At 35.4% G+C, this 14,457-nt stretch overlaps 1 protein-coding gene across 1 annotated transcript in view; it reads left to right on the top strand.

The window, feature by feature from the left end:
- Nucleotides 1-9,443, top strand: part of LOC142341786 (small ribosomal subunit protein eS7-like) — a 115,876-nt gene extending 106,433 nt beyond the window's left edge. Inside the window, exons 2-3 of the mRNA XM_075393012.1 lie at nt 8,373-8,556; nt 9,019-9,443. Of these exons, the coding sequence (XP_075249127.1) occupies nt 8,416-8,556; nt 9,019-9,420 (543 nt within the window). The 5' untranslated portion in view covers nt 8,373-8,415 and the 3' untranslated portion in view covers nt 9,421-9,443. The remainder of the gene's footprint in view (nt 1-8,372; nt 8,557-9,018) is intronic.
- The last annotated feature ends 5,014 nt before the right edge of the window (nt 9,444-14,457 follow it).

Raw genomic sequence — 14,457 nt, forward strand, 5'->3', positions numbered from 1 at the left:
TTAATAGTGGCAGCTGAGCGGAGCTATGATCGGCGTTCTCATAGGTTTTATTTGCTAGCAATTTAACTTCAATTATTTGGATATCACTTATGGTGGAGAAATGAGGGATAAAGTAGTTAGGACCGGGGACAGTAGGTCACGGTTCAGTTCTGTTCAAGAATCACTGGTTTCAAAGTGTGCAGGTCATCGAAACTACTAGAGGCATGAATTATGGTGTACAGGGCTATTTTGGCTTGCGCGGAACCCCCTCATTTTTTGCTTCCTCCTCCTCCCCTTAATGAATGAGGCTATATTCCCTAAAATCGTTAGACCCATGTCAACGATTTATTTGGCATTTGACGCCTATGTTTTCTTTTCGTCATTGTTGTGATCTTTGGTTTCGTCTGATAGTTTTTTGTCTGACATTAGCTTTTTCGTCCTCGAAAACGAGATAAAAATGGAAAGCCAACCCGGGGTTTTAATTCGTTGAGTACTTCTCTTATTAGTGCTCTACGCCACACTAGTCGCTAAGCATGCGATTGACACCAAAATTGTTGACAAGACATGAATCCATGTTGTGTAGAGTGTGGACCCTCTAAAGATATTGGCCAAATTTGCCCGTTTTGTCATCTTAACTTATTGGCATATGTAAAATTCACTCCATTGGTTTATTGATCAGCTAAATGTTCTGTATCTGCATTGTTTCGTAGAGTTGGAGTTCTAATTTATAGCTTTCTGTTAAGACTTCTTTTCGAAAACTATTATTTCGGAAGTTTTGCTAAAAATGTTTTTCAAAAGTGTTCCAATCAGATTAAATAGATGCTTTTGAAAGGGATTTATAAATTTCAAAATACAGTTATAAGTTAAATTGATTGTCTTTAAATATTGGTTTATAGTATATATCATGGCGGATATTTCACTTTTAGCATCAATGCTTCTTGACCGTTGTTTTTGCAATGCGTGATTTTTATAAATATCATTCCCTGTTTTAACAAACGCGGGCTTTAAGTATATAATTGCTGAGTTTCTTGATTTTTAGCCCCACTTATTCTAGTGAAATTCTAAAAGAATAGATAGAGAAAATTTTCTCTTCATTTTGCAGAACTTGGTTTTTGTAACTTTTGTTAAGTTTATATTTTTGTCCTTTAAGTTTTTTTGGATTGATTTTTGCAATTTGAGTCTCAGGCTCGTCTGTTTTTTTTTGCGTGAGTTTTAGGATCCTGCCAAGTGAGATTGCCTTTTGAGACATTTTCAACGTTGTTCACAAATAAAAACTCAGGTCTTTTTAATTGCTCTCAAATGAAGTTTGTATTTATTTTAGTCCTGCTAGTGTTTTTATGCATTTTTTGTACGTTCAATTTCCTGCTAGTTTTTTGTCTAACCATTTTTGAAAAGAATGTTTCAGACTTCACTTCGTACTTTCTGCGCGTTGAGTTTTTCTCAACTGGACTTTAAAGCAGCAGAGAATTACCAAAAGTCAAATGGATAGTGCGGAGAAATTGATTTAATTAATAGCCGCGAAGCGATAGCGGCTATTACTGGGGACATCGTGTTTTTTTTTTAATTCGTCGTCTCCATCGATGATTCTTATGACCTGACTTCTTGGAATTTACTTCTTGGAATTGACTTCAGTGAGTTCTATTGCTTTGCAGTTAAAATTTATGTACGTGACGTCGTTTCTGCTTTTAGGTCAATTGCGTGACTTACCTCACTCAAAAAAATGACTTCTGAACTCACTTATGGAACTTTAGTTTTTATGAAGATTTACTAGTTAATAGTGTGCATCTAAGTAGTGCCAATCTTGTATGCCCTAATTCGTGATTATTAGTCTTGAGTTTTTGATTTCGAATATCAATTTTGAAATAGCTATTTAAGGGCTTTTTCCTTATAGAACGTATGTGTCAAAAAATTGACAGTCCGAAGCTAACCCAAAAAGTCTTGTTGTCTATTAAAAGACTGGTGGTCGATCTGTCTATCTTATTTCTTTAGGTGTTTCAATTCATGGAAGGCCACGAGCGTCTATCGCGGCTATTTTCCGGCAATCTGCCGGCTATGTTTTTCAGTTAAAATCTAAAGTGCTGTAAATTTAGCTGTGGCAATATGAAGATCTGATAATAATTTGAGGCACCATAGTTAAAATTCGCCCGCCGCTAGTGGGTTATATCTCCTATTCTCATAGTTAATTCCATCTAATTGGAATGTTTGCGTTTTTAGTATAGATTTTTCAATTTCCTGAACAAGACAGTATTTTTTTTCAACTTTTTTTTGGTTCTTTGAATTTGCAAAACAACTGTTAATTGAACCCTTGCGAAGCGATTGTTAATTGGTCCCTTGCGAAGCGATTGTTAATTGATCCCTGTTGTTTGAGAGTAATTCGTGTGACATTAGTTGTCTACGCAATCCTAATGAGGTTGTGTAATCAAAATTTTTACTGGTTTTTTATGGCTCTTGTTATATTTCTCGTAGATTAACCAAAATCTGTCACCAACATCAAGGTTAGTATGAGCTACTTAATTGCTCTCGAACGAAGTTTGAAGCAATTATTGTAAACGTGTACAACTTTTGTGTAAAGTTTTCGCTTGACCGTTTTCTAGAACTTTTTTTGATTTCTCTTCTTGTGACCTTCTCACGTTTGACTTGATTTTTTGCGTGACCTTTGTTGCTCTTATGGATAAATTAAGCCTCCATTGAAAAAATAAATTTGTGAGCTTGGAGATCATAGGGGCTTTGATAGCCGGGTTGTAAGTGTAGTCTAGGACGCAGGAGGTCTAGTGTTCGAAACCCTCAGTGGTTGGAATTTTGTGCACCCATAAAGAAAAGTTTTTCGTTGCTACAGCCCCCTCTTTTTTGTTGTTGTTATTGCTGTTGTTGGTGAAGGTGGTGTTTTTTGCCGTTCTGTCTGTATTGTTGCCGCCTTGTGCATGCATTAGTTTCTCTCCAACGAAGTTATTAATCTGAGGTTATTAATTTCTCTCCAACAAAGATTTTATCAGTTATATTAGAGTCGGTTTTTTAGACTCTAAGTATGCAATTCACCGAAACTGTTTTGGAGAACATAAATTCATGTTGTGAAGGGCTGCTCTTAGAACTTTGACCCATCCCCTACCATCAGACCCAGTCAAACGCCCATCACCACCTCGTTCCACCCGTAACCCAGCGCGCTCAACCACCCCCCGTGTGCGCCCATCACCCGTCGGGCTCACCCCATGCCCCTTGAACTAAGCTAAAGCTAGCCTCTCTAAACCGTAGCTAGGTACTGAGAATGGTAACCTCTCGCCAGTCATTTGAGAGCAATTCGTCTGGCATTAGCCGGTTATTTGTCTTTCGGGTTTGTTTCTTTCTTTCTTGGCATTCCTGTACAATATGAAGCTTAAAAACACCGTTTCTCTGTTGTCATGTTTGTTTGCATCATACTATTGTACTATTTCAAAATATATATGCATTTGGGCAAGCGGTACCAAAAAGTTTTGCAACAGTTTTCAAATCTGTGTAGTGACTTTTTTTCCGAATGAGGAGCTAATCTTTTGTATTTGTTTTGTGAAAAAAGTAAGTGTCGTATGATTTGCGTACCAGACCATGAGGATGAGAGTTTTTGAGATCTACGTGAAGTGAAGTGCATGTGTGTTTGTGCATGTTTGCGTGTATATTATTTCCGAAACGTGATTTCAAATGTTTATTCAAAGTCAAACGAAAAGTGCGCCGAAATCGGTGTCTTAATTGAAATCTTAATAGGGCTATCCAATAACCTCTAATAACGTCATTTAAAGCCCCTTAGTGATTTTCTTATTACCCCTCCGCGCCACCCCCTCCCGCGCCGACTGAAGCAGGCTGCGATAGATTAGAGCTCTACTAAAAGAGCAATACTCCCAACATTAGTCGGTTGTTTATAATTTTTTTCTTAGTGAAGAAAGTAACTGTGTTTTTGCATTTTGGAGCTTGCTTTGAAGATGAGGGTTTTGGAAGTGTGTGGTGTATGTATGTGTGTATGTGCTTGTTTGTGTATATATTGGGTGTGTGTATGGGGGGATTTTTGCTTATTCTCAGACCCCCAACATTAGGGGGATATATATAATTTATAATAGATGGCCACGGCTCTTGGTAGGCTATACGAAATCTTATCAGTGCAGAACTAAGCATTGGTTTTTTCACAAATTGGCTTGAGGCTGTTTCGAAACACAGCAAAATAAATTTACTTTTTAACTGTTTTATGTTAAAATCATCCCTCATATATCACGAAATTATCTGTTATAGTTTTTGAAATGTCGTTGGGGAGAGTACCTTCCGGAATTCTAATATGGCTTTTAAAAATTATTTTAAAAAAATTATTAATTTGGGTGCTGATTGCTTGCTTTATGGGTCGAGTGTATTAGGTTTTCTGAGAAAAATTTTCATTTTACAGTTGAACTTTCGCGCCAAATTTTGCTTGGCTCTACGGAACAGCTACCGCTTTTATCGTCTCATTTCCTGGCTAATTGGTAGTTTCTGAACATTGAAAAATTGGGACAAAGTAGGAAAAATTGGGAAAAAGTAGGAAAATTAGGGAAACATTGCCTATCTATCCATTTTATCAATTGGACGAATAGGAAACTGGTGAATATACAAATCATTTTCACCTGAAAATTCTATTTTCTATGCAAATCAATGTTTTTGAGATGTTCTTCAGTGCTAGAGCTGTGTATTATACAACTGTTTTTATGTTTTTACTTGTTTTCCATTATACCATGAATGTCAATAGTTGTAGTTTCGGTAGAATTCACAGTGAGGGTAATTATCCGTGACTGACGCTTGAAATTAGCTGGAAATGAGAAATTTAAGCCTCTCGCTAGGTAATTTGTAGGTAATATTTTAATTCAAATGGATCACGTGAACTACCTCGTTTTGTTCAAACCCACCGGGAATTCACAACCAGGCTGTTCACAATTTCATGGCGTGAAATTCGAACCTGTTTAAAAGAAATTGGTTCAAAATTAACCCGCGGCAACTGAAGATAACAAGAAAGTACAGTAGAATCGTGCTGCTACATGTACGCAACGCGGGGTATGGATTTTGTTTGTGTTATTTCATCAAATACTGTCTACTCATGTCTGCTATGGAAACAAAATTGTGTTCGAAAGTTTAAGAAGGATATATAAATTTAATAAGGATGTAAAATTATGCTGCGTAAGTTTGTTCAACCTTGGAATATCTTGCATTTTGTAGTCATTTTTGTTATCTTGTCCTATCGTGACATCCAGATTGTGATTGAGGGTCTTATAATAGACCGAAGTTATCACTTGCCCAAGTGATGCATCAGATGCTATGCATGAAACAAAATACACAGTTCATGGATGTTTTTTGGTTGATATTGTGAAGTTTTATATTGTAGTTTGGGAACCGAGATGGGAAAAAGCGAGTGGTGTTGATAATCGTTTTTAAACTAACTAAAAGCACCATCAAAACGGTGCCGGATTAGATCCAGCGGTGCCTCATGAGAGGTATTACAATGAACAGCGGCAGCTCTCAAAGTCTTCAGTTGCTAATCTGATGTGAGGTTAGGCTAGAATTAACTTTAGACAAGAGTTAAGTTAATTCATATATGATGATAGGTTTTTAAAATAATCTTTGCTTAAAGCTCGCTTAAATTTGGCTTAGGCTCGATCTATTTTTAATGGACAACTATTGGGAGGAATCAGAATAGTTATCAATATTGGCATGGCATTTCGAATGACATTTCGAGATCAGAAAGCAATAACGCAAAACGATTTTGTTTCAAATTTTGCCGTGTAAGAGTCCAATTTTGTATGATTTTTTGAATCAAATTTGATTGCTTGATGGACTCAATTTACTTCTCAACAGTTTTAACAATACTATTCTTCAACTTTACCTTTCTTCTAAAATTACCTCAACGTCGCCGTTCTCAGTTATACTGATCAATATTTTAAAAACCTACTGTTTTACAATGTGGTACGGCCTTGTGGTCCAATGGTAAATGCCAGATTTAGTTCATTGCTTAAGACAAGTTAGGTTCTATTTCGCAGTTTTCCCAGTTTTTGCAAGTGCAGAGTGTTGCAATCCAAAATCGATTAATTCAAATTCATGTTTCAGTGCTACATTGAGCCAGCTGAATAATAGTGCGGCCGTTGTGGAAACAAATGACCTTTTTGAAGTTTCTTAAGATGCCATGTTTTTATTTTTCTATTTTTAACAGAAAATTAAAAAGCGTGTCAAAGGGAACTATTTAGATAACTCCCATGCTTATGTTCATACCTCTGTTACATTATCAGATGTAATGCTTAGTTATCAAAATAACGGTTTGTTGATAGTTCTTTTTATTTTCACTGAAAAGCTTAGTTTAATTGCTCTCGAACAAAGATTGAAAAAAAAATTCTCTCTAAAATTCTAAAATTTTTCAATTTGACTTGTTTTGGGAGTGCTGTTTTCGTATGACTCGAACAGAAGCTATGGCGATCTATGTTTTTAATTGTAGTTTGACATCATTTAAAAGTCAATTAAAAGACATCATTTAAAAGTCAATTACGCTGGTAACAAATGGTTGGTTTTCTTTTGGTGTTGGACAAAATGGATTAACAGAGAGAACGATTAGTGATTTTGCGCTTACCACTTTTCAAAAGATGACGAGAAAATAATATGTGGAAAAATTTGCGTTAGCGAGCGGAGTGTGATTTTTCAAAAGCAGTTTTATTAGTTTGAATTCCTTTGAATTTTAGCTTTTTTGTCCTAAATAGTTTTTCTCATATATTATTGAAGTTTTATGTTTGAAAGCTGTTCCGAACAATCTGAGCATATATTTTGGGTGCAGTTACAATTTGTGATAGTTGTCGTGACCTGTCGATTTGTTTGCTATATATTTTTTTAGTTGTTTGTATCTGAAAAATTGAATTCCTTGAATCAGCCATATTGGTCTCAAATGAAGTGTAGCAATTATATCGGTCATGTGAACTATGCGATTTTTCGGTTGTGTGGTTTTTTGTGTGACTCTTTTGATTTTTTGTTCTCAAAAAAGGGATTAACAGGGAACGCCCAGAGGGCAAAAAGTTCTGTTAGAGCTTTTCGGCGCACTAGACTCTACGTTCGCATTTTACTCAAATCTTTAGAGAAAAATTCGTGGTGTGAAAAAAGGTTCTTAGAACTTTGCTTGTTTGCCACCCCCCCCCCCCCCCCCCTCCACAATCCTTACCCCCTGGACATCGTTCCATACGTAACTCAGCGCGCTCGACTCCCCTTCCTTGAGCTCCTCGTATGTACTGACGAAGCCAACCGCTCGTCCGACGTTAGTCGTTTGTTTTTGATTTTGCTTGCAAGAGGAGACACTTGAATGATTGATAGGCGAATCTTAATTGAAATAAATAAAACAACTTAATGAAATGATGAGACTTCACAACTTCTAATGAATAATGTAAAATTTGATGAGAGGTTTTGAATATTGATTTTTGTATCACATGGTCTGTTGTGTAAAGGTGTTTTAGAGTAGCACTTGAGGCAGACTTTTTGTAGAAAAGATTTTGCTCTGTTCTCATGAAATTGGAAGTTTTATTGCAAATTAAATAGTTTATGGAAATAAGTGGTTTATATAGTTTAGTGAGTGTTCACTAGAGTTTATGTCACGTAAAGTTTTACATAAGTGAATTGCGGAGTCTTTTAAGGCTATGTATTTTTTTAAGATATGTTTTCTTATTTTGATCATTTTTGAATTCAAATTGAAGTGGCAATTTTGGTCGCACCGCAGCAGGAAATAGAGTTGAAAGGCGAGTAGTTTTGGGGGTGTGAAAATTTATCTCTCTAATTGTTAAGTATTGAAAAAGCGGTGTAAAGATGCGTTGTTCATGCGGCAATTTGTTTCGTGTTTACATTTTTCCCAAGTTCTTTTGATAGGTTTTTAATTGATTTTACAAATCCTAGTTTATTAGGTCGTTTTCTGTTTAGTCAATGAAAATGCTTTGAAATGTAGTTCAGGACCTTCTATGTTTTTATAGTTTATGGAACCCGGCGGGCGCTTTCTAGGTCATTTTAGTATAGTCAATGAAAATGCTTTGAATTGCATTTCAGGACCTTCTATATTTTTTAAATTTCTTTAACCCGGCTGGCGCTTTTGCTCGACAAAAAATTAGTACAATGCTGCAAATCATGAACACGAGAACCGTTTTGAGTTTTCATTTTTGGTTCTTTGCAGTCAATGTGTGAAAAACTGTCTGTAGATCTTGAAAATTGTAGTCCCAGTATATTTTCCGTCAATCGACCTTCTATATTCCTAATTTTTAACTCCTCGTGAAATATTCGGTTACTCTTAAGTTGGCCAACTACCGAGGAGGTCGTTGTGTAATTTCTGCTTCAAGTAATTCTTTTCAATGCATTAATTATATAATTGTATGTTAATGACAAGGTTGATGTTTTTCAGATCAACTTGAGTTGAACTAAATAGTAACAGCTGGTTGCAAAATGGCTCAAATGTTGAAGAAAAAGACTGACCCCACGGCCTTCGAGCTAGACATTGCCAAGATCTTCGAGAAGACTGAACTTGGCCTCGGCCACTTGTACTTCAACTCGGCCAAGGAAATCGAGCTAGCTGATGGCAAGAAGGTACTTTATACATTGCATTGTTCAGGGACATTTCTGAGGCTGGAATTTAAGACCTGCCATTCTTTTTTCTTACAGTAACTCCTCTAGTAAAATAAGTAAAATAGCAATGATCACGATTCTTTGACAGTTTAACAAGATTTTGAAATTAGAAACAATGCGTTTCTTATAAACCTGCATCAAAGCTGCTTTGTTTTGATTTTTCCAGAATAGTATTTTTTTAAAAAAAATTACCAAGCTTAAAGCTGACTTAGGACGTCGTTTCTTTTTTTTCAAAAATAAATTAGCAGGGTGATACTCAAATGACCAGTTAAACCTCAATCAATAGTGGATAGAATTTGGAGCATGAAAATACGCGTTTTAATTGTTTCGACTACAAAATTTAAGCATAAATTAATTTATAGAATTTCGGCTGAACCTGGTTGGTCTTAGTTGACAACCAATTTCCAATTTGATTTGTTGTAGGTAGTGGTAATCTACTTCCCGATGCCTCTGATCGATGACTGGCGGAAGGTCATAACGAAGGTCGTCAACGAGCTGGAGAAGAAGCTCCAGGGTCGATCAGTGTTCTTCGTGGGCAACCGAACAATCCTCAAGAAAGAGAAGAGAGGCATGTTCAAACCCAAGGGTCTCCAGAAACGACCCAGGAACCGAACCCTGTTCGCAGTCTACGATGAGATCCTAGCCGACCTTGTGCGACCTGGTCTGATTGTAGGAAAGAGGACAAACTATACGCCTGCCGGCACCTACATCAAGGTGTTCGTCAGCAAGCAGCACCAGAATGCGCTGGAGAGCAAAGTGGAGACAATTTCGGCTCTGTACAAGAAGCTCACCAACCGCACTGTGTACTTTTCGTTCGATAACTAATTCAAGTTGACGAATGACAGCTATATCGTGTTTTTATTCCTGAGGAGCACCTATGCTCAAAAGAGATTGAGAAAAAGCGAGCATTAGAATCAGGAATGAGAATAGGCTAAGGGTAATAGGGGTGATCTGTGTTAACATTACCGCATCTTAAGTCATGCAAAATTATGAAATGTTTTTCAACTCGGACCCGATTTCAATTTTGGAGTAAGTTTTTAGAAACCTTAATTAATACCCGCAAAGCGATAGCTGGGGATATTATTGGCCTTGGCCTGTCCTCTTCGTTTTTAATAGCCGCACAGCGATAGCTGGGGCTATTATTGGCCTTCTCTTGGTTTTTTTACAATTCAAAGAATTTGAATTGTATTGGGGCGCTGTCTTTTTTTTAAATAGCCGCCCTCATCTTCTCAGCCGGTTATTATAGCGCTCCTATTTTTTTACTATGTCGAATAAAAAAATGTTTCGCTTTACCTCATTTTGCCGCTTTTTCAACATTTTGCATGAAATCTTTTTGACTTCTCTAGGCTAGCTTCTCTCTTCTCTCATTCTGCTAAAAGTGATTTGGAATATCAGTTGCTCAGCAAAGCAATTCAAAATGAACAGAGTCAGTATAAAAATTGAAGTCAGAAGTGGAAACGGGATAAACCCATAAAGCCCAATTTTAGATGCCCGCTATTTGAACGTCGTTCCTATAAGTCTTAGTTACCATCTATTATGCTTATTGGTGTTGATAGTAGCCCCTGTAGTCTCTCTCTAAGAAACAGAAGTATGTTCAACTACGAAATGCCATCAAAATAAAAGGGACTTAAAAATTTTTTTGTACAAAAATCTGTTTTTTTTTCAATATCTTCTATTCTTTCAATCCCAATCATGCTTATTGGAATCAACGGCGGCTATTTTCCGGCAATCTGCCGGGTATGTTTTTTTAAAATCTGTTCACACATTTTCATGATTTTTGAAGTCAAATTGGAGTAGTGATTTTGGTCACGCCGAAACAGGAGATGGAGCGAAAAAGCGAGTGGTTTTGCGGCGTGAATTTTTTCGCTCTAATTTTAAAGTAGATCGAGAAGACGGTGTTTGAACAAAAATTCGGTTTCTCGGTAGTGGTTTTTTGTTCACATGCGGCTATTTCACTCTGATTTTACTGTTTTTTCGATTTTTTGGATCGGTTTTTTTCTTAATGGTTTTCCCAATCCATTCACAGCTCATTCTAGGCCTAATTTTTTTGTTTGAATTAAATTTTAATTTCTCGCTAGTGGTTTTTTTGTTCACATGCGGCATTTTGACATTGATTTTCTGTTTTTTCTTATTTTTTTGATCTAATTTTTTAAAAATGGTTTTCTCAATTCACTCTTAGTCCATTCTAGGTCTAGTTTTTCTGTTTAGTCAATGAAAATTCTCCGAATTGTACGCCTGCTATGTTTTTTTATTTCGTCATGATTTTTGTTACGACCATATGACGTCACAGCCACTTTTTGTTCATTCGTTCATGCAATTTCAACTGAATTGCATGCGTGACGTCATTTTTCGCTATTAGTGGAGCGAGTTTTTTTGTTCATTCGCGTGATTAAATTTTCGGTCACACTTGACTTACCTCACTCTCAAAAATGACTTCCTCACTTTGAAATTGACTTTTATTTACTTTAATTCAAAGAGATAAAGTCAAATGGGTGTGTGTCACTCTAAATGAAGGTTATTTGAGATCAGCTAATAGAGGCAGCAATAACTTATACAGATTTTTAATCAAAATATAACAGATCAGCCTTCAATGAAAAGACAAATTTTTTTGATCTGTCTTTTTTACTGTTTTTTTAGACTGCCGATCTACGAATCTATTGCGGCTATTTTCTAGCAATCTGCCAGCTATGTTTTTACATTTCAAAAAATTTGAATTGTTACAATTCAAAGAATTTGAATAGGTCGTTGTCTTACGACTAGACGAGTTTTAATGGTTTTCTGTTTTTACGACTCGGAGAGTTTACCGTTTTCACGAATTTGTTTTTTTTTAAATTAACTTCATTGGAGGGAATTTTGAAGCAAAAATTTAGGAGTGGTTTGAGCCCTGAACAAAATTGAAGGGTGGAGCGAAAAGAGTGCTATTTTTTCATATTCTTGTTTTCGAGAGAGCGAGAAATTAGCAAGGTGTTTAAAAAATTTCTGTAAGCGAGCAAAATTTTGTTCACCTGTGGCTTCTAGAACAGTTTTTAAAGTATTTTTTGGTTTAGGGTGTCTGGTTATGATATCATATTAGTTTTAGGGTTGTTATGATAGTGGTTTGAACGCTTCTGGTAATTAATGTTAAGTTTTATGCTAATTGGTGTTTTCTCACAATTTTTAGCCATTTTTCGATTTTTGTTTTACTACCGTAGGTAGGATTTGAAAAACGCCTATTACTTACGGAGTTTTTAGATGCCAAGTGAGTACAGTTTTGTTGTCTTAAAACATGTTTTTGTTATGAAATTTGACAAAAAATGAAAATATTCCCTTTTTTTACAGTTTACTCTATAATCTTAGACACTTCTTACCCTATCATGATTTGCCTAATGTTTTTCAATTGTTCTAATACCCCTATTTGCTTAAATGATTATATCTGGCTTTATGTGCACTTATAACAAAAAAGCAGTACTTTTCTGGTTTTTCTAGTGCAAGTTTTCATTTTGTCCAAATTGTTTTAGTTCTCGTGAGTGGTTTAAGTGAATAAAGTTAGAAAGTTTCAGTTAACAAATTCGAAGAGTGGACAAAAGAGTTATGTTGTTCAAACCTTCGTTTGAAACGACGAGTAATGTTGGAGTGAAAAAATTTTCGCTTTGCAATTTTTTTCACGTGCGGTTTTTTAAGCACTTTTTTTAAAAAAGTTTTAATAGCCGCACAACGATAGCTGATGCTATTATTGGCCTTCTCTTGGTTTTTTTCGTCGTCGCGATTTTTGTTACGACCATTTGACGTCACAACTACTTTAAATCTGCTTTTTGTTCATTCGTTCATGCAATGTCAACTGAAGTGCGTGTGTGACGTCATTTTTCGCTCTTATTGTAGCGAGTTTTTTTGTTCATTTGTTCATTTGCGCGAAATTTTGGTCACAGTGGACTTACCTCACTCTCAAAAATGACTTCCTCACTTTGAAATTGACTTTTATTTACTTTAATTGATAGAGATAAGGTCAAATGGGTGTGTTTCACTCTAAATGAAGGTTATTTGAGAGCAGCTAATAGAGGCAGCAAAAACTTTTTCATTTTAATCAAAATAAAACATATCAGCTTTCAATGAAAAGACTATTTTTTTAGTCTGTCTTTTTTTCTGTTTTTTGAGACTGCAGATCTACGAAGCTATTGCGGCTATTTTCTGGTAATCTTCCAGCTATGTTGTTTCTATGTTTGAATTTTCAGCTTGTTTTGATACCGTTTTTATCAATTTTATCATCGTTTTTCTGTTCCTTTAATCCCAGTCGTTGTTATGGGAATCAATTTCGGCTATTTCCGGCAGTCTGTTGGGTATGCTTTTTGGTTTAGCTAAATTTCTTTTTGTCATTTCAATTAGTTTTGTTTTCTTTTCTTTGACGTGTCCTGCCATCGGAAATTATTGCTTTAAAAAACTGGTTTTTTGGTGAAGACGTCGAATCGTTTCCTGACTGTTTTCGGGCTGTTTTCGTTGAAGATTAGTTTACTCATTTTTGTGAGTTTTGAAGTCAAATTGGAGTCGTGATTTTAAAAGCAACTTTTTTTGTGGCGTAAAATTTTTTCAATCTCGTTTTAAGTAGTGAGAAAACGGTGCTTGTACAAGATTTGGCTTTCTTGTTTGTGATATCTTTTTCACGTGCGGCAATTTGAGTTTTCAGGCCGGTTTTTTCTTAATGCTTTTCCGCATCAATTTTAGGCCTTCCTAGGACTAATTTTATGTTCTGTAAGTAATATATATTTACTGAATTTAAAATGGAGTGAGAAAATGGCATGTGAGCAAAAAATTAAAACCACTCAGCGAACTAAAACTCGCTATTGAATTTTTGTTCTTATCCGGCAGTTTGACTTTGCGTTGTTTGGTTTTGTGATCAGAGTTTTTTGTAAATGATTTTTCCATTAGTTTTTAAGTCTAATTTTATCAATGAAAATTTTTTTGAATTTGTAGATCAGTTCTGTTTTTATTTAAAAAAAAATCTGTTTACAATTGTTTCACCATTTCCTAGTCAATGAGATGTCTAATTGGAGTAGTGATTTTAGTCACATAAGAGGACTTAAAGGAGTGAAAAGCAAGTTTTCTAAAGGCGTCAAATTGTTTAACGGCTTTTAAAGTGAAGTGAAAAATTGATATTTGAACAGATTTTGGGTTCTTGGGCAGAATTTTTTACGTGCGGCAATTTGGCTCATGTTTTCGCTGATTTTCTGCTCGAATGCTTTTAATAGTCGATACATGTGTTATAATTTTGCATAGTTACAGTTGTTTAAACCCCCTTAAAATTTAGAGTTGAATCGCTATTTGTTCTTACTAAATTTTTAAGAATTTTTTCGGGATGTTGGCCTCTTTTGTAGTTCAATTTGTTGTTTTGTAACTTAGCCTCATCAATGAAAAGTCTCGTTTGCTTGCTATCTCTAATGAGGAGTTTTTGCGTTGAGTTGATGGTTTTAATTTAACAACTTGGACTTGTTTTCTTCTTTTTGTTTTGCCCGCTTTTGTGTTTTTTTTATTTTTCTATCAAGTCATACAAGTCTAATCGGCTCTCTAATAGGTCATTTTTGATTTTATTCCATCGTTTCTGTTCATACTTAACAGTTTTTGCAACTTTGACACTAGTTTTTAAAAAAAATTAGCGATTGTTAGGAATTTGCACCTTTTTTACGCGTTATCTCATTAATGACCGATCTAATCAGCTCTCTAATGAAACATATTTGATTCTTGTTAGTGGTTTCTCATGTCAAATGGTTTTTATGACTTTGAAACCACGTGTTTTCGAAAAAATTTACTGGTTTTTTGGATTTTGTTTGAAGCTTCAGCAATTGTTTTTTCTATAAAATGAGAAGAAATCTTGAAGTTAACCATAGATATCAG

Source organism: Convolutriloba macropyga, chromosome 6 (genome assembly GCF_964194025.1).
Source record: "Convolutriloba macropyga chromosome 6, txConMacr16.3, whole genome shotgun sequence".
NCBI lineage: Eukaryota > Metazoa > Xenacoelomorpha > Acoela > Convolutidae > Convolutriloba > Convolutriloba macropyga.